The sequence below is a fragment of the Bos indicus genome, chromosome 2 (genome assembly GCF_029378745.1).
Source record: "Bos indicus isolate NIAB-ARS_2022 breed Sahiwal x Tharparkar chromosome 2, NIAB-ARS_B.indTharparkar_mat_pri_1.0, whole genome shotgun sequence".
NCBI classification, from domain to species: domain Eukaryota; kingdom Metazoa; phylum Chordata; class Mammalia; order Artiodactyla; family Bovidae; genus Bos; species Bos indicus.
In genome coordinates this window covers 117,493,591-117,520,425 of record NC_091761.1, presented here as the reverse complement: position 1 = coordinate 117,520,425, position 26,835 = coordinate 117,493,591, and the positions used below count along the sequence as shown (strand labels likewise).

General features: G+C 41.7%; 1 protein-coding gene across 1 annotated transcript in view; it reads left to right on the top strand.

Annotated features, from left to right (window-relative positions):
- Positions 1-26,835, top strand: part of DNER (delta/notch like EGF repeat containing) — a 393,179-nt gene that overhangs the window by 213,763 nt on the left and 152,581 nt on the right. Inside the window, exon 6 of the mRNA XM_070773355.1 lies at positions 22,122-22,275. Coding sequence (XP_070629456.1) covers positions 22,122-22,275 — 154 coding nt within the window. The remainder of the gene's footprint in view (positions 1-22,121; positions 22,276-26,835) is intronic.

Below are 26,835 nucleotides of genomic sequence, written 5' to 3'. Positions count from 1 at the left end.
TACATTTGGTTTTTGGCTCCACTGTGCAGTATGTGGGATCTTCATTCCCCAGGGGATCGAACCTGTGCCCCCTGCATTGGAAGGAGAAGTCTTAACCACTGGACTGCCAGGGAAGTTCAAAACCAGTTTTACTTTCGCGGAGCCTGAGAAGGCCTAGAAGACATGCTCATCAGATGACGTAAATGACCTTGAACCCCATTCCATAGCTAAGGTCCGTTTGTGCAGCTCTCAGAGAAGAGAGGAATTGAAGCTCATTTATGGATTTTTTTTTTCCTTTCTAACACAAGCATTCAAAAACTATAATTAGAGAAAATGATTTGAGATTGGCCTCTTCACTGGGAACTGTCATGTATAACAACCCTACCAGGTGTATCAGCCTTTATCAGAGCCTGTGCACAGGAACCAGGAAGTGAGATGAAGGTTTTTTCTAGCACTTATGTGGATCTGTGTTATTTAAGGGCTTCCTGTGACATGGACATTTCATTACCACCCCCTGGTGATGGCGATCCTGAGCCTCTAAGGAATTAAGCACACATTTCCTTTTTTTTTTTTTTTCCAAAAAGAACCTAAATCCACTATCCTATTGTAAGGGTCATAAATGAATTAGAAAAGATACTTCAACTATCAAAATGGTTAAAATATATTAACCAAGAAACTTGAAAAGAAGATCAGGACGGTATTAGTGTTCTTACATTCAAAATTTATATGCAGATTTTCTCTGATTCAGAATTGGAGAACTATATTATCACCCAAAAGAAATCGCTTCATGAGAATCAGTCAGTCAGTTCAGTCACACAGCCATGTCTGACTCTTTGCAACCCCATGGATTGCAGCACCAGGCCTTCCTGGCCATCACCAACACCCGGAACCTGCTCAAACCCATGTCCATCGAGTCAGTGATGCTATCCAACCATCTCATCCTCTGTCATCCCCTTCTCTTCCCACCTTCAACCCTTCCCAGCATCAGGGTCTTTTCCAATGAGACAGTTCTTCACATCAGGTGGCCAAAGTATTGAAGCTTCAACTTCAGCATCAGTCCTTCCAATGAATATACAAGACTGATTTCCTTTAGGATGGACTGGTTGGATCTCCTTGCAGTCCAAGGGACTCTCAAGAGTGTTCTCCAGCACCACAGTTCAAAGCATCGATTTTTGGTGCTCAGCTTTCTTTATAGTCCAACTCTCACATCCATACATAACTACTGGAAAAACCATAGCTTTGATTAGTTGGACCTTTGTCATCAAAGTGATGTCTCTGCTTTATAAAACTCTGTCTAGGTTTGTCGTAGCTCTTCTTCCAAGGAGCAAGTGTCTTTTTAATTTTATGGCTGTAGTCACCATCTGCAGTGATTTTGGAGCTCAAGAAAATGAAGTCTGTCACTGTTTCCATTGTATCCCCATCTATTTGCCATGAAGTGATGGGACCAGATGCCATGATCTTCACTGATTGTTGAGTTTTAGGCCACTCTTTTCACTCTCCTCTTTCACTTTCATCAAGAGGGTCTTTAGTTCCTCTTCACTTCCTGCCATAAGGGTGGTGTCATCTGCATATCTGAGGTTATTGATATTTCTCCCGGCAATCTTGATTCCAGCTTGTGCTTCATCCTACCCAGCATTTTGCATGATGTACTCTGCATATAAGTTAAATAAGCAAGGTGACAATATACAGCCTTGATGTACTCCTTTCTCAATTTGGAATCAGTCTGTTGGTCCATGTCAGATTCTAACTGTTGCTTCTTGACCTGCATACAGGTTTCTCAGGATGCAGATAAGGTGGTCTGGTATTCCCATCTCTTGAAGAATTTTCCACAGTTTGTTGTGATCCACACAGTAAAGGCTCTAGCATGGTCAATGAGGCAGAAGTAGGTGTTTTCCTGGAATTCTCTTGCTTTTTCTATGATGCAACAGACGTTGGCAATTTGATCTATGGTACTGCTGCCTTTTCTAAATCCAGCTTGAACATCTGGAAGTTCTCAGTTCATGTACTGTTGAAGCCTAGCTTGGAGAATTTTGAGCGTTACTTTGCTAGTGTGTGAGATGAGTGCTTTGTGTGGTACTTTGAACATTCTTTGGCATGAGAGGAAAGTAGATCTGAAGGCTGAGGCAAGGGAGAATTCTAGGTCCAATAGAAGAGAAAACAGGTTAAAGTTGCAAATGTATAGAGGAAGACTCATGTACTGGCTAAAGATGGGAATTGGGAAGTGTGTTGGGTTCGCCATGGTCTTTGAACATAGTAGCCCATATGTGTGGATTCCAAAGGGAATGAGGATAAGCAAGAAATAGGGATGGAGGATGGAGAATATTCGTGAGAATATTATACATTAATAAAAGCAGTTCAAAGCAAGCAAGATTCACCTTGCCCATAACTTACCTAATCCTTTTGCCACCCTTGAGTTAGAGCTTTTGATGAGCTTCTTCTGGAAATTGTTAGAATCATTCTTTTCTAATTATCCTGGAGAAACACATCTATTAGATATAACCTGCCTTTTGTTCAGTGTGAAAATCATGAAAGCAGCAAGCATTTAACGAGATAAGATTTAATTAAAATGAATGATAAGACCTTCCCACCTCTGCTGGTGTTACTTCAGTTTGTGTGAGTGTAAATTCAATAAAGAAAAACATGCAAAAATAAACAAATGGGACCTAATTAACCTTAAAAGCTTCTGCACATCAAAGGAAACTATTAGCAAGGTGAAAAGACAGCCTTCAGAATGGGAGAAAATAATAGCAAATGAAGCAACCGACAAACAACTAATCTCAAAAATATACAAGCAACTCCTACAGCTCAACTCCAGAAAAATAAACGACCCAATCAAAAAATGGGCCAAAGAACTAAATAGACATTTCTCCAAAAAAGACATACAGATGGCTAACAAACACATGAAAAGATGCTCAACATCACTCATTATCAGAGAAATGCAAATCAAAACCACTATGAGGTACCATTTCACACCAGTCAGAATGGCTGCGATCCAAAAGTCTACAAGCAATAAATGCTGGAGAGGGTGTGGAGAAAAGGGAACCCTCTTACACTGTTGGTGGGAATGCAAACTAGTACAGCCACTATGGAGAACAGTGTGGAGATTCCTTAAAAAACTGGAAATAGAACTGCCTTATGATCCAGCAACCCCACTGCTGGGCATACACACTGAGGAAACCAGAAGGGAAAGAGACACATGTACCCCAATGTTCATCGCAGCACTGTTTATAATAGCCAAGACATGGAAGCAACCTAGATGTCCATCAGCAGATGAATGGATAAGAAAGCTGTGGTACATATACACAATGGAGTATTACTCAGCCATTAAAAAGAATACATTTGAATCAGTTCTAATGAGGTGGATGAAACTGGAGCCTATTATACAGAGTGAAGTAAGCCAGAAGGAAAAACATAAATACAGTATTCTAACGCATATATATGGAATTTAGAAAGATGGTAACAATAACCCTGTGTACGAGACAGCAAAAGAGACACTGATGTATAGAACAGTCTTATGGACTCTGTGGGAGAGGGAGAGGGTGGGAAGATTTGGGAGAATGACATTGTAACATGTAAAATATCATGTAAGAAACGAGTTGCCAGTCCAGCTTCAATGCACGATACTGGATGCTTGGGGCTAGTGCACTGGGACGACCCAGAGGGATGGTATGGGGAGGGAGGAGGGAGGAGGGTTCAGGATGGGGAACACATGTATACCTGTGGTGGATTCGTTTTGATGTTTGGCAGAACTGATACGATTATGTGGAGTTTAAAAATAAAATAAAATTAAAAAAAAAAAAAAAAAAAAAAAAAAAAAGAAAAACATGCATCAGATCAGGGACTCTATATAAATAAAATCATTCACAATAAAATGAAAAGATTTTTCCCCTGTAATACTGAGGAAATATTTTTAATTAAATGCTGTGGTGTCAGGGATTATATAATCAAGACAGACTTCTTGGAGTTCAGACTATGATACCAATAATAAGAAGAAGATGAATCTAGATTCATGTGTGCATTCTTATTTCAAGAGGAGAGCAAGGGGATGAAGAATTGCATTCATCCTCCCTAAAGAAGGCTGCACTGATGATCCTACCAACTCTGTTGTGTTTTACTTTTTCGTTTACCTACAGTCTCTCATTTTGGGCTGGGTTTGTGAAAGTGAGTCATTCAGTCGTGTCTGGCTCTTTGCGACCCCATGGAATTCTCCAGGCCAGAATACTGGAGTGAGTAGACTCTCCCTTCTCCAGGGGATCTTCCTAACCTAGAGATCAGACCCAGGCCTCCTGCACTGCAGGTGGATTCTTCACCAGCTGAGCCACCAGGGAAGGCCAAGAATACTGGAGTGGGTAGCCTATCCCTTCTCCAGTGGATCTTCCCAACCCAGGAATCAAACCAGGGTCTCCTGCATTGTGACTATCCACAAAAGTATGTGAACTATGAAATAACCTATTAAGAGGAAAGTAGATCTGAAGGCTGTTAAATGAGAATTCTAGGTGTGGAAGAGTAACCATAGGTTAAAGTTACAAATGTATAGAGGAAGGCTCATGTACTGGCTAAAGATGGGAACTAGAAGTGTGTTGCGTTAGCCATGGTCTGTGAACATAGTAGCCCATTTGTGTGGAGTCCAAAGGGAATGAGGATAAATAGGAAATAGGGATGGAGGATGGAGATGGAGGGAGGAAATATTAAAGAGGGACCACACGCAAGAGTGATGTGCTAGGAGAGGAGCACTGAAGCAGGTGCCCACAGGTGGAGTTCTTGAGGTCTGTCTCCCTGTCTTGGGGTCTTGAATGTCAGATGGTGACAAAGGTCTTGAGAACTCAACGGTTCATCCCCAAAAGAACAAAAGTTTCTGCTCAGGACTGACCTATGGATAGACCTAGAGCAATCAGACTGTTTGAACAGGCAGGACAGGGAGCTGGGGTTCTCTGTAAGGATCTGTATCCTTTACCTGACCACATGCAAGTACACCTCCTGCCTGGTCCCCACATCCATTTGAGCAGTTGACCGTCCCTGTCTCCAAGATTTGTGAAGGACCATTGCAATCTTGCGGGCTTCCCTGATAGCTCAGTTAGTAAAGAATCCGCCTACAATGCAGGAGATCTGTTTGATTCCCATATCGGGAAGTTCTGCTGGAGAAGGCATAGGCTACCCACTCCAGTATTCTTGGCCTTCCCTTATGGCTCAGCTGGTAAAGAATCTGCCTGCAATGCGGGAGATCAGGGTTTGATCTCTGGGTTGGGAAGATCCCCTGGAGGAGGGAAAGGCTACCCACTCCTGTATTATGACCTGGAGAATTCCACGGGATCTATAGTCCATGGGGGTCACAGAGAGTCGGACACACCTGAGTGACTTTCACTTTCACTTCACCTTCACTGCAATCTTAATGGAAAAAAAGAGATTGAGGGTTTTGGTGAGCTTGGTGGTGGTGGTTTAGTCATTGTGTCTGACTCTTGCGACTTCATGGGCTGTAGCATCCCAGGATCCTCTGTCCATAGGATTTCCAGGGAATCTTCCCAACCCAGGGATTGAACTCCACAGTCTCCTGCATTGCAAGTGGATTCTTTACTGCTGAGCCATAAGGGAAGGTGGCTTTGATGATCTTACCCAAGCCTAATTTCTAGTCTCCATCTATGTGTCCTTGTCCCTGAATCTGGCTTGTTATTTGATTTGTTGATTTTCATCACTTGACTCAAATAGGAACTGAGACCGGGGCCCAGCCCCTCACTCCTCCTGTGTCACTGATACAGTCATTTTATCTGTTAAATGGCTGTGCTGAACCCCTTCATTATTGAATAACGGTTCTCTAGTATCCCTTGTGTAACTTTAGATATTATAACAGTTAAATTTTTAAAGCCAGCAACATAAATAATAGAATCTTTGGGTTATAGCACATCTACTTTCATTTTCTTCTATTTATTGACCTGAGGTCCAACAGGAAATCAAGTCATAAATAATGTAAATTTCTTGCCCAAAGCCAAAGAGATGGAAGAACCGGGAATAGCATCTCAGCAGGTCACGTAGTGTTTTTTTTCTTACTACGCTACATGGTCATCTGTGGTTCAGTTTGACTATAGTTTCTTTTTTTTTTAATTTATTTATTTTAATTAGAGGCTAATTACTTTACAATATTGTATTGGTTTTGCTATACATCAACATGAATCCACCACGGGTGTACACGTGTTCCCAATCCTGAACCCCTCTCCCTGTAGTTTCTTTTATATAGAGGGGAGATCCTGGAACCAGATTTCCTGGGTTCATATTTTAACACTTCAGTTGATTAGCTGGCAGAACTTGGTTCATTTACTCACCCTCACTGTGCCTCCATTTCCTCAAACATAACATTGGAATAACGGTAACAATGAGGGTATCTGCATTTTGCAAAGCCCTTAGGTTAATGACTGATGTCCTCATAAAAAGAGGAGGTTAGGACACAGACATAAACAGGGGGAGGATCATGTGAAGGCATAGGGAGAGAGGGCCATCTATAAGCCAACAAGAGAGATCTTCAAAGAAACCAACCCTATAGACACCTTGCATTTCCCAGGCCTCCGTATTGTGAGAAAATAAATTTCTTTTGTTTAAGCCACCCAGCCTTGCTACTCTGTTATGACAGCCCTGCCATTTGATATTGCTATCAAACTAACAGCAAGAACAGGAGAGAAACCCGCAAGATGGTTGTTAGCACCCCAGTGTGGCATGGAATGGGCTTCTCTGGTGGCTCAGTGGTAAAGAATCCACCTGCCAACGCAGGAGGCTCGAGTTTGATCCCTGGGTTGGGAAGATCCCCTGGAGAAGGAAATGGCAACCCAGTATAGCATCACTGACTGAATGGTCGTGAATTTGAGCCAACTCAGGGAGACAGTGGAGGACAGAGGAGCCTGGTGGGCTACAGTCCGTGGGATTGCCAAGAGTCAGACATGACTTAGTGACTGAATAAAGTGACATGGAATCAGTTGGAGGAGGATAGTGACATTAGGGGTTTATGGCTTATTTGGGACTGAAACCCAGGTCCAGCAGATGTAAAAGCTGAAGAGGCCATTGGAGGTCATCCCCTTCAGATTCTCTCTCAATGGGCAAAGGCTGCCCTCTTACGTTTTCTCAGAATGTTGTTTGAACCCTGCCCCTCATTGTTTGTAACTCAATTCCTTGCATTTCTCAATATGTTAAATTGTAAAGATCTCTTAGGAAGGAGACCAAAATCTGCCTTCCTCTGCCTCTGAGTAGCTGTATGACTTTGAGCAGGCGGCTTACATTCGCCAATCTGTTTCCTCATTTGTAAAATAGAAAAATAATACCCATCCTGTAAGATGGCTGCAAAGATTAAGTGAATCCTGACAGGGTAGTTGGCGTATGACGGGAGCTTTCTGCAGTAAATGATGGTTTTAAACCCTTCCCTTGTCCCCCTTGGCTTTCCATTGTGAGAAAAAGTTATCCCTGGTTTATCATCTTTGCTTTACATTTCAAAACGCAATTCATAGTGAGTTTTCCTGCCCAGGGAACCTGAAGAAGATGTTGGGAAGCTTCTTTATTCTTCAGTGAATCCATCTCATCAATAATTAACACATCAAAATGTCCATTTTATTAAAGCTTTTTCTTTATCATTTTCTTTTGATGTAGCAAAGAAAATAACTAGGAGGCTAAATTGAATTTTAAAATAAGAAAAATAGAATGGTGTGTCAATTACTTGTGGGATCAGGTGGATTTGTTTTTCCAGGAAATTCAATAGAAGATGAGTTTTCAATGATACCCATTTTTTTTTTTTTAAGTCAAATACTACTTTTGTTAGTGGATTAGAATTTTGCAGCAAATAAATACACAGATGTTGGTCAACTGGAGATCAAGGCTGATTACGTGAAAATCTTATGCCTAATGTATGCCTGGAAAGTCCCATGGACGGAGGAGCCTGGTGGGCTGCAGTCCATGGGGTCGCTAAGAGTCAGACACAACTGGGCGACTTCCCTTTCACTTTTCACTTTCATGCATTGGAGAAGGAAAGGCAACCCACTCCAGTGTTCTTGCCTGGAGGATACCAGGGACGGTGGAGCCTGGTGGGCTGCCGTCTATGGGGTCGCACAGAGTTGGACACGACTGAAGTGACTTAGCAGCAGCAGCAGCAATGTATGCTGAAAGCACATAAGTTGCAGTGATTTGGTTGGAAATTGTTCTTTTTAAAATTTATTTTAATTGGAAGATAATTGATTTATAATGTTGTGTTGGTTTTTGCCATACATCAACATGAATTAGCCATAGGTATACATATGTCCCCTCCTGCCTGAACCTCTCTCCCACCTCCCATCTCATCCCACCCCTCTAGGTTATCCCATAGCACCAGGTTGAGCTCTGTGTTATACAGCAGCTTCCCATTAGCTATCAATTTTACATATGGTAATACATATGTTTTCAACATTACACTCTCTATTCGCCCCATCATCTCCTGTCTCTGCAGTGTCCATAAGTCTGTTCTCTACGTCCGTGTCCTTGTTCCTACCCTGGGAAACTTCTTGTGAACACTTCCATTCTGCCAACCCATATATCCAATTTCAAGAAGAGTCTTCTACAAAATTTTCTGAAAGACATTTACTTTCTTCTCCCTTGTGTAATTAAGTAAACTTCAAAGTCTTTTGCAAGGAAAGAGCGTGGCTATCTCATTCATTATCATTTCTATTTTTTAGAATTTACTGTTTAAGCCAAAGAAATGAATTCTAGGAATTCATGAATGTCAAGTCTTGAATTCAATGTTTAGATGATCTGCATGTTTTATTTAAAAAGTAAGCTGCTACATTTGCAATTAATGACCCAAAGAGAAGAGCAAAAAGACTAATGGGAAAATAAGATTATGAGCTGTAAGCAACAAGAGTTCATTGATTAAATGTGAATAATAGAACAGTAAGACCCAGCCAATGGACCAGAATTTTTAAAATGTAATTCATAGCGAGTTTTCCTTTGAGATGGTTCACTGTGTTCCTAACAAGAAGCAACAGTTCATCTCTATGGCTGGACTCCAGGTGTTCTTGTGTGGCCTGGGATCAGGAAAAAACATTTATAGGGACTTTAACATCCTAAATAGAATTCTCAGATAGTCTCTTAAAATTTTATGTCAGAATAACCATTTCTATCCCTTGAAATGCTAAATCTGGGTTTAGTAAAACTCTAAATTTCATATGTCTGAAAGAACATGCTAGACTGATTGTCTGACCCTTTAGTTGTAGCTCATCTACACTTAATGAAATGAAAATGTGTGCTATAGCTACCACTTTTTATCAAAGTTTTAGTGTTTGTCAACTATGTACTTTCAGACCTGAATGACCAGCTGCTCTAGTTCCTCGAGTTGGAATAATAGGTCCTTGGCTTAGAATGGCAAGGATGAGGCGTCTGTGACCTCCACCTCCACAGATTCTGGGTCAGTGCATTTGGGATGATGGACACCTCAGGCTAGAATCTGATGCTGCATTGTTCCTTGAGTTAGGATTCATTACCTTCCTTACCTGAAGTCCATTTAGAGCAGCATAAGCACTTGATCAAGGAGCCACAGAAAGCCCTTACTGGGGGGATCATCTTCATGGACAATTGCTCCTCTATTCAGTCAGTTCAGTTTAGTTCAGTCACTTAGCTGTGTCTGAGTGACACAGCTCTTTAGTTCTTTGCGACCCCATGGACTGCAGCACACCAGGCCTCCCTGTCCATCACCAACACCCAGAGTCCACCCACACTCATGTCCATTGAGTCGGTGATGCCATGCAACCATCTCGTCTTCTGTCATCCCCTTCTCCTCCTGCTTTCAATCTTTGCCAGCATCAGGGTCTTTCAAATGAGTCAGCTCTTCACATCAGGTGGCCAAAGTAATGGAGTCTCAGCTTCAACGTCAGTTGTTTCAATGAACACTCAGGACTGATCTCCTTTAGGATGGACTGGTTGGATCTCTTTGCGGTCCAAAGGACTCTCAAGAGTCTTCTCCAGCACCACAGTTCAAAAGCATCAATTCTTCAGTGCTCAGCTTTCTTTATAGTCCAACTCTCACATCCATACATGACTACTGGAAAAACCATAGCCTTGACTAGACAGACCTTTGTTGGCAAAGTAATGTCTCTACTTTTTATTTATTTATTTATTTATTTTTGTCTCTACTTTTTAATATGCTGTCTAGGTTGGTAATAAGTTTCCTTCTAAGGAGTAAGTGTCTTTTAATTTCATGGCTGCAGTCACCATCTGTAGTAATTTCAGAGCCCCCCAAAATAAAGTCAGCCACTGTTTCCACTGTTTCCCCATCTATTTTCCATGAAGTGATGGGACCGGATGCCATGATCTTATTTTTCTGAATGTTGAGCTTACCAACTTTTTCACTCTCCACTTTCACTTTCATCAAGAGGCTCTTTAGTTCTTCTTCACTTTCTCCCATAAAGGTGGTATCATCTGCATATCTGAGGTTATTGATATTTCTCCTGGCAATCTTGATTCCAGCTTGTGCTTCATTCAGCCCAGCATTTTCTCATGATATACTCTGCATATAAGTTAAATAAGCATGGTGACAACATATAGCCTTGACATACTCCTTTTCCTATTTGGAACCAGTCTGTTGTTCCATGTCCAGTTCTAACTGTTGCTTCCTGACCTGCATACAGATTTCTCAAGAGGCAGGTAAGGAGGTCTGGTATTCCCATCTCTTGATGAATTTTCCACACAGTTTATTGTGATCCACACAGTCAAAACCTTTGTGGCATAGTCAATAAAGCAGAAATAGATGTTTTTCTGAAACTCTATTGCTTTTGCGATGATCCCACAGATGTTGGCAGTTTGATTTCTGGTTCCTCTGCCTTTTCTAAAACCAGCTTGAACATCTGGAAGTTCACGGTTCACGTATTGCTGAAGCCTGGCTTGGAGAGTTTTGAGCACCACTTTACTAGCATGTGAGATGAGTGAAATTGTGCAGTAGTTTGAGCATTCTTTGGCATTGCCTTTCTTTGGGATTGGAAAGGATTCCAGTCCTGTGGCCACTGCTGAGTTTTCCAAATTTGCTGACATATTGAGTGCACTTTCACAGCATCATCTTTTAGGATTTGAAACAGCTCAACTGGAGCTCTTCTATTAACTGGGAGCAAAAAGGTTACAGGGCTTTCCAACCTTAGAAAATAGACTCTACTTCTTAACCTTGCTGTGTATGGAATACTAGTTTAGGAGATCTTCTGAATTTTCACCCAGAGCTCTGTAAGCAGGAATTCCACTCTCCCAGCTGTGACCTGGGCTGGGTGTGCCTTACTTATGACCCCGGCATGCTGGGCAAGCTGAGACATGGTCACGCCTTCCCTTGGCATTGGAATGACTGAGCCTCCATTTTTTTTTTTTAAAGACAACTGGGTTGTTCAGAGGGAAATACGCTTTGTTTCGTGAGTCGTTTTGTCCTCAGAAGAAGACATGTCAGTCCCTTAGGCCAAGCAGGTCTTCTCCTGTACTTGGATGTGAAATGAATTTCTGGAGGGGGACTTCATATACAGGGACTTGGTGATGTACATGCAGTGTTTTCCACAACATCCCTATGCTAAATGCAATCACAGAGCCCACAGGGAGGAGCTGGACACAGGATGCTGAAATGTGATTCTAATGTTTCAGAGTTTTATCTTTCATTTCTTGAGATTTAGCCAAACTCTTAAAATAAAAACAGCAAATCTTTTATTCTGAAAAATTTCATCATATTTGAAAGTAGAGAAAGCCGTTTGGCAAACCACCATGTCTGCATTGCCTGTTTCAGCAATTATCAACTCATTAGCCCGAGTTTTGACCTTGCAGATGTTCAGACATTTAACCCTGGATTGCCCAGGTGTTGTTTGGAATCAGGCTGGTCCATGATGGAAGTTGAAATTGGCTTTGAGTGTGCATTAGCCAAGAGAGGCTTAAATCATCTCCTTTCCATTATCAGAGCTTTTGGTTCAGTTCAGTTCAGTAGAGTCGCTCAGTCGTGTCCGACGCTTTGTGACCCCATGAATCGCAGCACGCCAGGCCTCCCTGTCCATCACCAACTCCCGGAGTTCACCCAAACTCATGTGCATCAAGTTGGTGATGCCATCCAGCCATCTCATCCTCTGTCGTCCCCTTCTCCTCCTGCCCCCAATCCCTCCCAGCATCAGAGTCTTTTCCAGTGAGTCAACTCTTCACATGAGGTGGCCAAAGTACTGGAGTTTCAACTTTAGCATCATTCCTTCCAAAGAACACCCAGGACTGATCTCCTTTAGGATGGACTGGTTGGATCTCCTTGCAGTCCAAGGGACTCTCAAGAGTCTTCTCCAACACCACAGTTCAAAAGCATCAATTCTTTGGTGCTCAGCTTTCTTCACAATCCAACTCTCACAATCCATACATGACCACTGGAAAAACCATAGCCTTGATTAGATGGACCTTTGTTGGCAAAGTAATGTCTCTGCTTTTCAATATGCTATCTAGGTTGGTCTTAACTTTCCTTCCAAGGAGTAAGCGTCTTTTAATTTCATGGCTGCAGTCACCATCTGCAGTGATTTTGGAGCCCCCAAAGATAAGGTCTGACACTGTTTCCACTCTTTCCCCATCTATTTACCATAAAGTGATAGGACCAGATACCATGATCTTAGTTTTCTGAATGTTAAGTTCTAAGCCGACTTTTTCACTCTCCTCTTTCACTTTCATCAAGAGGCTTTTTAGTTCCTCTTCACTTTCTGCCATAAAGGTGGTGTCATCTGTATATCTGAGGTTATTGATATTTCTCCCAGCAATCTTGATTCCAGCTTGTGCTTCTTCCAGCCCAGCGTTTCTCATGATGTACTCTGCATATAAGTTAAATAAGCAGGGTGACAATATCCAGCCTTGATGTACTCCTTTTCCTATTTGGAACCAGTCTGTTGTTCCATGTCCAGTTCTAACTATTGCTTCCTGACCTGCATACAGGTTTCTCAAGAGGCAGGTCAGGTGGTCTGTTATTGCCATCTCTTTCAGAATTTTCCACAATTTATTGTGATCCACACAGTCAAAGCCTTTGTGGAATAGTCAATAAAGCAGTAGCTCTTTTTAAATTTTGGTTTGGGATTGTCCTACTAATCCTTTTCAGCATCGCCTTTAGTATGAAGGTGTAGATGAAGAATGCATAAGTGGCTGTGATTCTATCTTAATAAAACACAAAACCATCAGAAATGGACAAGGAAGTAGGAGAAGAGGACCCTTGTCCTGCACAGAACTCTTACACAAGTCTACCTTTAAGGAGCGGACTCTCAAGTCAGCTTAATTCAATGAACACTCAAATGTCTATCATGTATGCAGACACCAGGGACCTCCAGTTCTGGTGAAGAACTTCGCAAAGTTTCCAACTCTGTCCATGAGTGACTAGGCACTTTATGTATGAGAGATGCATCCAACCCTCAGGAAGGATGTTTTTACTCTATTTTGAGGTTGTTTTGAATAAATTTTGTATTATTCTTACAACCAAAGGAAATTAGGACCAGTGAACCAAGAGAACAGTCAATGATGCTGATAGGGAAGAGAGCCAGATAGCAAGGAAAGAGGTAGAAAAACTATAGAAATATGGAGCTAGAAATCAAATACAGTTGTTGGGGGTTATTTTAGAGCAAGGGTGAAGGGCATCCCCACGTGGGTCTGTGGTACCCCCGGATGATCACAGTGATGATTGGACAATATGTGAGTGGAATAGGATTTGGAATTGGATGATATGAGTTTAAGCCTTGACCGTGCACTTACCAGCTGGAACACCTTAAGCAACGTATCTCACCTTTCTGTCCAGTCTGTTCTCAACTCCTAAAATGGATCTGGGAGGACCCACCTGACAGACATGGTGAAGATTAAAGAGATAATTCAATGTGAGTAAGCTCTATAAACAATGAGCTTCCCTGTCTAGGTGGCTGAGTGTTCTCTGTTCATGCTGATGTCACCGGGACAACAAAAAGAGATGTGTGTTTTCTATGCACTTTGTTTAAGGGAGCGCCTGTATAAGAATTGATAAACTACGACTCTGAAGGAGAGAAATAAAGCTCCTCAAAAAAATCCTCTTGGTGGCTTCCATGGTGGCTCAGTGGTAAAGAATTCACCTACCAACATAGGAGACATGGGCTCGATTTCTGATCTGGGAAGATCTCACACAGGGCAGAACAACTAAACTCAGCTACAACAACTATTGAATCTTTGCTCCAGAGCCTGGGAGCCGCAACTCCTGAGACCATGTGCCTGAACTACTGAAGCCCACACACCCTAGAGCCCATGCTCCGAAGCAAGAGAAGCCACCACAATGAGAAGCCTGAGCATGGCAATTGGAGCATAGCCCCCACTCGCCACAACTAGAGAAAAACTTGAGGGCGGCAACAAAGACCCAGCACAACAAATAAATTAAATAAACAGATAAATAAAAAGCCAACTTTGCTCTCAGGACTTCCCTGGTGGTCCAGTGGTTGGGACTCTGCTCTTCCACTGAAGAGCGCAAGAGGTCGATCTTTGGCTGGGGAACTAACATGCCACAAGTTGCGTGGTGCAGCCAAAAAAAACCAGGACATAGGTTGGTGCTATCAGAGTGTGTTAAACTTCTCAAGGTTGATAGAATAGTTTACAAATGTCAGTAATTGAATACAGTATTTTTACAACGAATACACTAAAAATAGAGTTTCCTAATAAATATTTATGGCCCCTTATAATTCAAAGTGTTGAAACTATTTTTTAAAAATCCTGTTAATATTATAGGAAAGCTCTTTGTTCTTTCCAAATGGACTTCGGAATCCAAGTGGACTTAGAAGAGATCTAACTTTATGGGTAACATGGCACAGAATACACAAAGATATAACTAAAATTTTATGGTCATGAATATGTAAACTGTTGGTAATCTTCTTCGTCATCCATCAATCAAAGTTTAAGAATCAGTTTGGTGCTTTGCTTGGGCAAAAGCTATTGTTTCAACAATTTCTTAACATTTCTGTCAAGCTTCTTGCTTAAAACAGAGCAAAACACATGGCTTTCATTTTAGTTTTGAATTCATTCAACTATACTTCAAATATATATATATATATATATATACACACATAAATTCAGTCAATATTTACTCAAAGATATTTGATTTGGGGCTTTCCATAATTTATTTTCACAAGCGACATATTTGCCGTGGAACATGCCAGATGAATTATATGCAAAATGTATCCCTTGAATGACCAAAGAAATTTATCTGCAAAATGGAATGACTGGATGCAAACCAAATAAATTTTAGAGGACAGCTGCCAAAAATAATGACATGGAGTAATTTATTACAATGCTGAGGCCCAGTTTGGAACTGTGTGCACAGTGTATGCATATCTTTTACAGTTAAAGGCAGTCACAGCTCTGTGGAGATGCACAAGGGGGTCTGGACAGTCCCCTGCAAATATCAGAGTTGTGCACCATTGTCCATTTGAGCAAGGACAAGATTTTCCATAGAAAATAGTTCTATTTTCATTTTAAAATTTGTATTATTTTATTTAATTTTTTATTAAATATTTTATTATTTTTATAGTTGATTTACAATATTGCGTTAGATTCTGGTATACAGAAGTGATTCAGTTATATGTGTATGTATACATATATATTCTTTTTCATATTCTTTCCATTATGGCTTATTACAAGATATTGAGTATAGTTCCCTGTGCTATACAGTAGGCCCTTTTTGATGATCTGTTTTATATATGGTAGTTTGTATCTGCTAATCCAAAACTCCTAATTTATTCCTTCCTCACCCCTTTTTTGTTTGGTGATGATGTTTGTTTTCTGTGAGTCTGTTTATGTTTTGTAAATAAGTTTGTGTCGTATTTTAGATTCCATATATAAGCGATATCATATGGTAGTTGTCTTTCTTTTTTTGACTTACTTCACTCATTATGATAATCTCTGGGTCTATCCATGTTGCTGCAAATGGTATTATTTTGTTCTTTTTTTATGGCTGAGTAATATTCCATTGCATATATGTACGACATCTTCTTTTTTCCTTAAAAAAAAAAAAAGATTGATTGATTTATTTTATTATTTTGCTGTGGTGGGTCTTCATTGCTGCATGTGGGATTTCTCTAATTGTGGTGAGTGGGGGTAGTCTTCGTTGCAGTGTGCAGACTTCTCATTGCGGGGGCCTCTCTTGTTGTGGAGCACAGGCCCTAGGTCCACGTGCTTCAGCAGCTGTGGCTCGAGGACTTAGAGCTCAGGCTCAGTAGCTGTGGTGCACAGGCTTAGTTGCTCCACAGCCTGGGGGATGTTCCCAGACCAGGGATCAAACTGGTGTCCCCTGCTTTGCAAAGCAGACTCTTAACCACTGGACCATGAGGGAAGCCCCTGTACCACATGTTTTTTTAATCATCTGTTGATGGACGTTTTGTTTGCTTCTGTGTCTGGGCAATTGTAAATACTGCTGCAATGAACTGCAATGAACACTGAGGTGCATGGATCTTTTCAAATTGGAGCTTCCTACAGATATATGTCTATGAATGGGCTGGATGGATCATATGGCAACTGTAGTTTTAGTTTTTGAGGAACCTCCATACTGTTTTCCATAGTGGCTACATCAATGTACATTCCTACCAACAGTGTAGAAGGGTTCCCTTTTCTCCATGCTCTCTAGCATTTGTTATTTGTAGGCTTTTTAATGGTGGCCATTCTGACTGGTGTGAGGTGGTACCTTACTGTAATTTTGATTTGCATTTCCCTAATAATTAGCAATGTTGAACATATTTTCATGTGCCTATTGGCCATCTGTAAATAGATGCCTTTCTCTGGAGAAGTATCTATTTAGGTAGAAGACAGTTCCAGAAAAGGAGTTTTCCTAATTACAAGGCTGCTTTTCTAATAGTGCTTGATGAGCTTTCCTCAGCATGCAACTATTAATAGTCTCTACAAACACACACAAAACAAAAAAAAAACCAAAACTCACAACATCACTAGAAAAACAGGAATCAATTAATGCTAGAATGTAGAGGGAACTTCCATTTGCCACAAGGAGGTGTGAGATGATAGCAATAGAAGGCAGACAATTTATCTTTAACTTAAATAGAAAAAGCTGCTGCTCTTATTTCTGTTGTTCTGGTTCCTAAGATATAATTGAAGAGTGTATCCTTTAAACTAAAGAGGACTTGATTTTGTAGTTTATAAGGATTTGTCACATTCCCTCAACAACAACAAATTCAACTAACAAAAGAAATACACCTACATAAAATCTGGTTGTTTTGGTTGAGCTTAATGTCATGTTTGACTGTTTGATTTCTTGATTGGTTGCTGAAATCAGAGTTCCATCCACTCCTGATTTAGCCCCTTGTGACAAAGGGCATCCTTTTATGGTAAGGGCTTCCCTGGTGGCTCAGATGGTAAAGAAATCGCCTGCAATGCAGGAGACCAGGGTTCTATCCCTGGGTTGGGAAGATCCCCTGGAGAAGGGAATGGCTATCCACTCCAGTATTCTGGCCTGGAAAATTCCATAAACTCTATAGTCCATGGGGTCGCAAAGAGTCAGACTTGACTCTCTGAGTCGAGTTTAGTGACTTTCACTTTCACTTTCACTTTTATGGTGTAAACTATGATCTCACCAGGCAAGGGACAGTTTTTCTTAGAAAAGGGGTCTATGGGGATAGGGCCTGTTAGGTGAAAGTCACAGAAATATAAGTAGAATGCAGTCATAAAATACAAGGAGAATAAAAATACAAGAAGAATTCAGCCATAAAACAGTTTGACTTAAGGACCTCTGTGGACTTTTCTTCTAGGAATATAAGGAGTCAGTAGTAGGGAATTTAAACATTCAGTTCATATACTGATAGGTTAGAGATAAAAAGTTGATTTTTAAAAATAGAAGCTAAGATGTGTGTGTGTGGTCAGTCGTGTTCAACTCTTTGTGATGCCATGGACTATATAGCCCACCAGGCTCCTCTGTCCACGGAATTTTCCAGGCAAAAATACTGGAGTGGCTGCTCTTTCTACTCCAAGAAGCTAAAATGGCATTTGATAAAATTTGATTGTCATTCCAAGTGTTCTACTTAGTGTTCTACTTACAGTGAATTCTGTAAATTTCCCTTTGAAATCAAAATTATTCTGGGTCTGCACCAATGTAGCCATGAGGACTAGAGAAGGCAACATTATCATGATTTGCAAATGTTCTTCCTGGAGTAACAGGCAAATTTGGCCTTGGAATACAGAATGAAGCAGGGCAGAGACTAATAGAGTTTTGCCAAGAAAATGCACTGGTCATAACAATCACCCTCTTCCAACAACACAAGAGAAGACTCTATATGTGGACATCACCAGATGGTCAACACTGAAATCAGATTGATTATATTCTTTGCAGCCAAAAATGGAGAAGCTCTATACAGTCAACAAAAACAAGACCAGGAGCTGACTGTGGCTCAGACCATAAACTCTTTATTGCCAAATTCAGACTGAAATTGAAGAAAGTAGAGAAAACCACTAGACCATTCAGGTATGACCTAAATCAAATCCCTTATGATTATACAGTGGAAGTGAGAAATAGATTTAAGGGCCTAGATCTGATAGATAGAGTGCCTGATGAACTATGGAATGAGGTTCGTGACATTGTACAGGAGACAGGGATCAAGACCATCCCCATGGAAAAGAAATGCAAAAAAGCAAAATGGCTGTCTGGGGAGGCCTTACAAATAACTGTGAAAACAAGAGAAGCGAAAAGCAAAGGAGAAAAGGAAAGATATAAGCATCTGAATGCAGAATTCCAAAGAACAGCAAGAAGAGATAAGAAAGCCTTCCTCAGCGATCAATGCAAAGAAATAGAGGAAAACAACAGAATGGGAAAGACTAGGGATCTCTTCAAGAAAATCAGAGATACCAAAGGAACATTTCATGCAAAGATGGGCTTGATAAAGGACAGAAATGGTATGGACCTAACAGAAGCAGAAGATATTAAGAAGAGATGGCAAGAATACACAGAAGAACTGTACAAAAAAGATCTTCACAACCCAGATAATCACGATGGTATGTGAAGTCAAGAGGGCCTTAGAAAGCATCACTACAAACAAAGCTAGTGGAGGTGATGGAATTCTAGCTGAGCTATTTCAAATCCTGAAAGATGATGCTGTGAAAGTGCTGCACTCAATATGCCAGCAAATTAGGAAAACTCAGCAGTAGCCACAGGACTGGAAAAGGTCAGTTTTCATTCCAATCCCAAAGAAAGGCAATGTCAAAGAATGCTCAAACTATTGCACAATTGCACTCATCTCACACGCTAGTAAAGTGATGCTCAAAATTCTCCAAGCCAGGCTTCAGCAATATGTGAACCGTGAACTTCCTGATGTCCAAGCTGGTTTTAGAAAAGGCAGAGGAACCAGAGATCAAATTGCCAATATCCGCTGGATCATGGAAAAAGCAAGAGAGTTCCAGAAAAACATCTATTTCTGCTTTATTGACTATGCCAAAGCCTTTGACTGTGTGGATCACAATAAACTGTGGAAAATTCTGAAGGAGATGGGAATACCAGACCACCTGATCTGCCTCTTGAGAAATTTGTATGCAGGTCAGGAAGCAACAGTTAGAACTGGACATGGAACAACAGACTGGTTCCAAATAGGAAAAGGAGTATGTCAAGGCTGTATATTGTCACCCTGTTTATTTAACTTATATGCAGAGTACATCATGAGAAACACTGGACTGGAAGAAACACAAGCTGGAATTAAGATTGCCAGGAGAAATATCAATAACCTCAGATATGCAGATGACACCACCCTTATGGCAGAAAGTGAAGAGGAACTCGAAAGCCTCTTGATCAAAGTGAAAGAGGAGAGTGAAAAAGTTGGCTTAAAGCTAAACATTCAGAAAATGAAGATCATGGCATCTGGTCCCACCACTTCATGGCAAATAGATGGGGAAACAGTGGAAACAGTGTCAGACTTTATTTTTGGGGGCTCCAAAATCAATGCAGATGGTGACTGCAGCCATGAAATTAAAAGACACTTACTCCTTGGAAGGAAAGTTATGACCAACCTAGATAGCATATTCAAAAGCAGAGACATTACTTTGCCAACAAAGGTTCATCTAGTCAAGGCTATGGTTTTTCCTGTGGTCATGTATGGATGTGAGAGTTGGACTGTGAAGAAGGCTGAGTGCCGAAGAATTGATGCTTTTGAACTGTGGTGTTGGAGAAGACTCTTGAGAGTCCCTTGGACTGCAAAGAGATCCAACCAGTCCATTCTGAAGGAGATCAGCCCTGGGATTTCTTTGGAAGGAATGATGCCAAAGCTGAAAGTCCAGTACTTTGGCCACCTCATGCGAAGAGTTGACTCATTGGAAAAGACTCTGATGCTGGGAGGGAATGGGGGCAAGAGGAGAAGGGGACGACAGAGGATGAGATGGCTGGATGGCATCACTGACTCGATGGACGTGAGTCTGAGTGAACTCTGGGAGTTGGTGATGGACAAGGAGGTCTGGCGTGCTGCGATTCATGGGGTCGCAAAGAGTCGGATACGACTTAGCGACTGATCTGATCTGATCTGATCCCTTCTTTTGGGGAGGGAGGTTGTTTTATCTAGTAAACCCAAGAGAATCAACTGAAACTTTTGACCTGAATCAACTGAACCCTCTGACTCCGAGAGTCAAGGCAAAGACAGGCACTCACATTTATTCATTGGTGGTAATCCCTCGCTGATATGATGGGAATTACAAGAAAAGGATGAGGAAAGAATCTCACTGGTAATAACTACAAAGAAACCTAAACATTCAGGAGTAAATTAATCAAGAGATGGACAAGAAAGAGAAAACTTGATTAAGAGACAAAAAGAGAAGAAAGAGAAAACTTTCTGTTTTTTAGGACAGAAAATGTGGTGTAGTGCTTGGTGGTGAGGTGGGTATTGGGTGAGATCCTGAGAGTCTCTATAAGATCAAGGGACCACCCCCTCCAACCCCCCTCCCCCTCCCCCCTCCACACCTAGGCCCCTCCTCCACTACAGAGGGAGGCGGGGCTGGGAGTGGCTGTGGGAGGGGCTTTGAAACACTTGCCTGATGTTGTGAGGCTTGGAGAAAGCTGGAAAAGGTGCTTTGGGCTGGGTTTTTTTTTTTCAAACTTTGAACTTTTTATTTTGAATTGGGGTATAGCCAGTTAACAATGTTGTGGTAGTTTTAGGGGAACAGTGAAGGGCTTCAGCCATACATATATATGTATCCATTCTCCCCAATTTTGTTTTGATTTTTTTAAGCAGTAAACTTTATTTATACCATTCTCCTTTGCCTGCTCCCTTCTATTCTTCGTGAGAATCTGCAGTCCCATCTACATAGGCTTCGAACCCAGATCTGTGTCTGTTTTAGACACATCACCCTCAGGCCAGCATTAGGAAGAGAGCAGGAAGGCTCAGTTTATTGAGATTATCCAACTGCCTCAGAAATGAAGCGTCCAATCAAATTCAGTTCTCTTGGGGACTTCCCTGGTGGTTCAGTGCTTAAGGAGGGGGAACTAAGATTCCACAGGCAGCAGAGCAGCTAAGCCCACACACCCCCAGGAAAGACCCTGTGTGCTGCAAATAAGACCCAATACAGCCAAATAGATAAGTAAATAGATATTAAAATTCAGTTCGCTGGGTCTGAGTTACGGTCCTTTACTAGTATAACAAACCAAATGAAATGGTTCTTATGATTTTCCCTTACACTCAGTTCATCTACGTGGTTGTACATTGAAGCTAATTTCCAGGGTGATTCGGTAAATTCTCTCAGTGCTCCAGAAAGGCGGGCATGGTAACACATTTGGTAATGATGTGTCTCACATGCTATCTGTGCTGAAGGCTTTTATTTGGAGTGACATCTCATTTAATGGCTGTAGCACAATATATCTGCTCTAGCAAAATTGTCATTTCCATATCAGGTCAGCAAAACTTTGTTTTTTTGCCTAAAATAATTACTATTTCCATTTCTGGTTTAGGAAGATTAAGAATCATTTGGGATACATATCAATGAAGAGACATGTTTGAAATGGAACTGTAAAGAAATAGACTATTCCTCTGAAAGCTTTGATTTTAGACAGATCATGGTATAAGTGATATGATAAAAATACTCAGTGTTGGTATAACTATAAAAATGAGAGGTATGTTTGAACTTTGAGTTTCACAGCTAACACACACATTTTAGAGGGCTCAGGTAAAATATACTGTATGTTTGTGTTTTAGGCAACATTTTCCTGTAACTGTGATGATCAATACACGGGTACTTTCTGTGAAGAATTTGATGCCTGCCAGAAGAAACCCTGCCAGAACAATGCCAGCTGTGTTGATGCAAAGGAAAAGCAAGATGGTGGCAACTTCACCTGTGTCTGCCTTGCTGGTAAGGTTTCCATAGTTCAGAGTGACTGTGTGTCTCTCTGTAGAACAGACACTTATTAATTAACAATGGTCAGGCAATACGTTTTCCAGCTGTTGGACAGGTGCCTCCCAGGTCTCATTTAGTTCCATCAGTCCAGCTTTATGTCATTGGGAATGGAGGAAGGAAGTTGCCTTGGGGATAAACATCGTGTCCCTTGGCTGTTTTTCTGACATTAGGATGCTTCTCTCTTAGCATCTACCATTTCTATTTTGGGACAATGATATTCCTGGTCGAATAGAGGCCTGGATATTTCAAAGACAATTCTTCAAATATGTTCTGAGTGTGGGCTGGCGCTGTGCTGGCTGATTTTGCTAAGTTCCTTAAGAAGAATTTAGGCTAAACTATGCAGGTGGGTAGGTAATGCCACCCAGTCCTCTCATTTGTTTAGTTTCCTGTTGTCCATGTATGTTTTAGTCCAAGTTCCTGGAACACCATCCTGCAGAACTGGGCAAGTCTTTAATACTCCCTGGTTAGTATGGGGGAGTCATCGACTCTGCATGAGACTTTCGCATCTCAGAACACAAAGTGTGACTCTTAAGAAAGTGCACTGGACGGTGTGTCCACAGACTTCTGTTCTCTTGCAGTCATCTTATTGACTTACCGCTCAGCCAAATCGGTTATAAACCCTGAAGGAGCAGGAAATGGCATTTTACCGGTGAACATTTTGATATAACTGTTTCTATGCAGCTTAAAAGCAAACACCACATTATTCTTTTTTTAGCATCAGTAATGTGTAAAACTGACATCATCTTCCCCTTTCCACCTCATCCTCTTGCCAATCTCTGCCACTGGGCAGGGATTCAGGGTGATGTAAGGGCTGGGGAAGGCAATGGCACCCCACTCCAGTGCTCTTGCCTGGAAAATCCCATGGACAGAGGAGCCTGGAAGGCTGCAGTGCACGGGGTCGCTAAGAGTCGGACACAACTGAGCGACTTCACTTTCACTTTTCACTTTCATGCATTGGAAAAGGAAATGGCAACCCACTCCAGTGTTCTTGCCTTGAGAATTCCAGGGACGGGGGAGCCTGGTGGGCTGCCGTCTATGGGGTCACACAGATTCAGACACGACTGAAGCAACTTAGCAGCAGCAGCAGCAGCAAGGGCTGGGGATGGAGAGACGGGTGGAGTGAAGTGGGAGTTAGGGTGATTAACTGCTCAGTGTAAGGTCTGTCAATGCAGAAATTCATAAACAAAGAAGTAAAAGTTCTTCACTCATCTATCCCAGCTTACACTTTATAAGGTCATAAGTGTAGGTTAATAGTTTGGTTTGTTTTCCAGACCAGTGTTTGTGTGTGTGTGTATCTATGTATGAGTATGGGTATTTCCCTTGCAGATCAAATGATTATCTTTCTGTATGTTAAAAAAGCGGTTATAATATACATCCTGCTCTACAGCTGACTTTTTTCAGTGTTTACCAGTCGATCATAAGTATACTTCCATGTCAGTATAGAGAGCTACCTTATTCATTTGAATAATTCCGTCACATGTTTCCTAACACTGTATGTCCAGGCCAAACTGCTGCCTATTTGCTGTCTCTGCGCGTATGTTCCAGGCCACCGTAAGCTCAGTCATTCCAAAGCTGAGCTCATCGTATCCCCAGCTCCACACAGCTCAGCTTCCGGTGTTCCATCTGTTTCTACGAGCCAGACCTCTACAAGTCACCCTGGGTGCCCCCCCCACCTCCTGCTCTTCCTGCCTCCGAGTGTTCTCCATCTTTCCCCCTAAAGACTTCTCAAATCAACCCCCTCTCTGCAGCCCCATCGCCACTGCTCCATTGTCACTGCCTTTGCCCCTTGTCTGTGTGACTGAGATAACCTCTCACATTATCTCTGTCTGCGCTTGTCCATGGAGCCAAAGCAACCACGCAGAAGTGAGCCCTGGTTCTCATTATGTCAGTTCCCTGACCCAGACTCCGTTCTCCTGGGTGATTATTTTCCACTGCATATCTGATCTGATGTTGTTGCTTTTGACTTAATCCCCTTCTTCCCGGGGCTCTTGGGATGAAGGCCAGAGTCCTCTGCCTCATTCTTCTCTGTGATCTGTTGCTCACCCACCTTGCCAGCCCCATCTCACCCCGCTGCTCCCCTTTCTCAGGGACCAGCCACCTTGGCTTTCATCTCCCTGGGTACTCGAGCTGCTGCAGGACCTCGTCCGCTTCTTTGTGCCTGGACAGCTCTCCCTGCTGCCTCCCTTTTGCCAGGTTTCTATTTTGGATCTCATTAAATACCCCCTTTCCTTAGGAAGTCTCACATGAATGCTTCAATCTAGGTCTCCTTCCCTTTTCCTCTTTTGTAGCTGGGTGTTCCTTTCCTTCACAGCCCTCCCCTGTTTGCAGTGGATGAGTGCACGTGTGATTCTTTGATTTCTGCCTGTCTCCCCACCTGAATCAATCCCATGAGCGCACAACCTGAATTATTTCTGTTCTACATCGTGTCCCACTGTGTCTGACGAGTCCTGAACGCTCAGACAATGTGTTGATGGGGTGAATTAATGAAAGGGTATGAACGTGGCCTGATGTTTTAAACCATTCCTCTATTGATGAGTCTTTAAGAGAGTTTGAATTTCTCTGTTATAAGTGATGCTAGGATGAATCAAAATCCTTCTGTACATAGTCTCAATCAGAACTGATAGGTGGAGCTTGTCACTGTTTGAACTGAAATGATTTCTGTTTGATGTTTTTTTTTTTTTTTTTTTTAATCCAAGTCTGTTCTCAGAGGAGACTTTTTATTTTCAAAGAACGCAGGTGCACAGAATTGGTATGACCATAATGCTGGGTTTGTGATACTCTCTCTTCTTATCCATTGCATACTTTTATCTATTTACTTAGCTATTTCAATATACAGTAATCAGTGTTGGAACCACCACTATAACCAGAAGTTAGACCTGATAACTAACTATATAGTCTCCTCACCAGCCCGTCTCTCAGTCTCTATTCCCCATCCAGTTAACCCTGAATCTTGAGTTGATCCTTCCTTTGTCTTCCTTTTTATATGATCTTAATATTTACATGGCTTCTGAGGTGGCACGGTGGTAAAAAATCCGCCTGCCAATGCAGGAGATATAGGAGACATGGGTTTGATCCCTGGACTGGAAAGATCCCCTGAAATAGGAAATGGCAACCCATTCCAGTGTTCTTGCCTGGAAAATCCCATGGACAGAGGAGCCTGGAGGGCTATGGTCCATGGGCTCACAAAGAGTTGGATACGACTGAGTATGCATGCTTGCATAAACATTTACATGTTTTACCAGTAAGCACATTCTCGTGTATTTTCTCTGGAATATGTGCCAGGGGTTGTTTGAGGTTGAACCTAGGAGTGGAATTACTGGAAAATACGCTTGATTAATTGTAGGAGATCATGCCAGACTGTTTTCCAAAGTGGTGACACCCATATATACTCTCACGTGAAATGCATAAGTGCTCTTATAGATTCAGGTCCTCTACAGTACTGTGTAGGGTCAGAAGTTTTAATTTGTGCACAATGAATGGGTGTAGAAAAGGTGTTTCATTGTGGTTTCTGCACTTTGTGGTTTACTAACGATGCTGAGGTCCTCTTCCTGTGTTTATTACTTGTTTTCCTATCTCTCACTCAAATTTGTGTGTGTGTGTGTGTTTACTCTTCTTGTTGGCTTGCAAAAGTTGTTTCTTTTTTGTTTTCATCATTCGTCAGTTGTATGGATTGCACATGTTTTCTCCAAGTTTGTAGTCTGTCTTTTCCCTCTGAGGGATTTTTAAAAATCATTGTTGTTGTTGTTCAGTTACTAAGTCATGTCCGATTCTTTGCTACCCCATGGACTGCAGCACGCCAGGCTCCCCTGTCCTTTGCTGTCTCCAGGAGTTTGCTCAAATTCATGTCCATTGACTTGGTGATGCTATCTAACCGTCTCATTCTGTACCTCCCTCCTCCTTTTCAGCCTTTCCCAGCATTGGGATCTTTTCCAGTGAGTTGGCTCTTCCCATCAGATGGCCACAGTATTGGAGCTTCAGCTTTAGCATAGGTCCTTCCAATGAATATTCAGGGCTCAATTCCATTAGGACTGACTGGTTTGATCTCCTTGCTGTCCAAGGGACTGTCAAGAGTCTTCTCCAGCACTACAATGCTAAAGCATCATTTCTTTGGCGCTCAGTCTTCTGCAGTGATTTTGGAGCCCAAGAAAATAAAATCTGTCACTGTTTCCACTTTCTCCCCTTCTATTTGCCATGACGTGATGGGACCAGATGCCATAAACTTCATTTTTTGAATGTTGAGTTTTAAGCCAGCTTTTTCATTCTCCTCTTATACCCTCAACAAGAGGTTCTTTAGTTCTTAACTTTTTGCCATTAGAGTGGTATCATTTGCATATCTGAGATTGTTGACATTCCTCCTGGCAATCTTGATTCCAGCTTGTGCTTCATCTAGTCTGTATATAAGTTAAATAAGCAGGGTTACAATATACAGCCTTGATGTACTCCTTTCCCAATTTTGAACCAGTCCATTGGTCCATGTCTGGTTCTAACTAACTGTTGCTTCTTGACCTGCATACA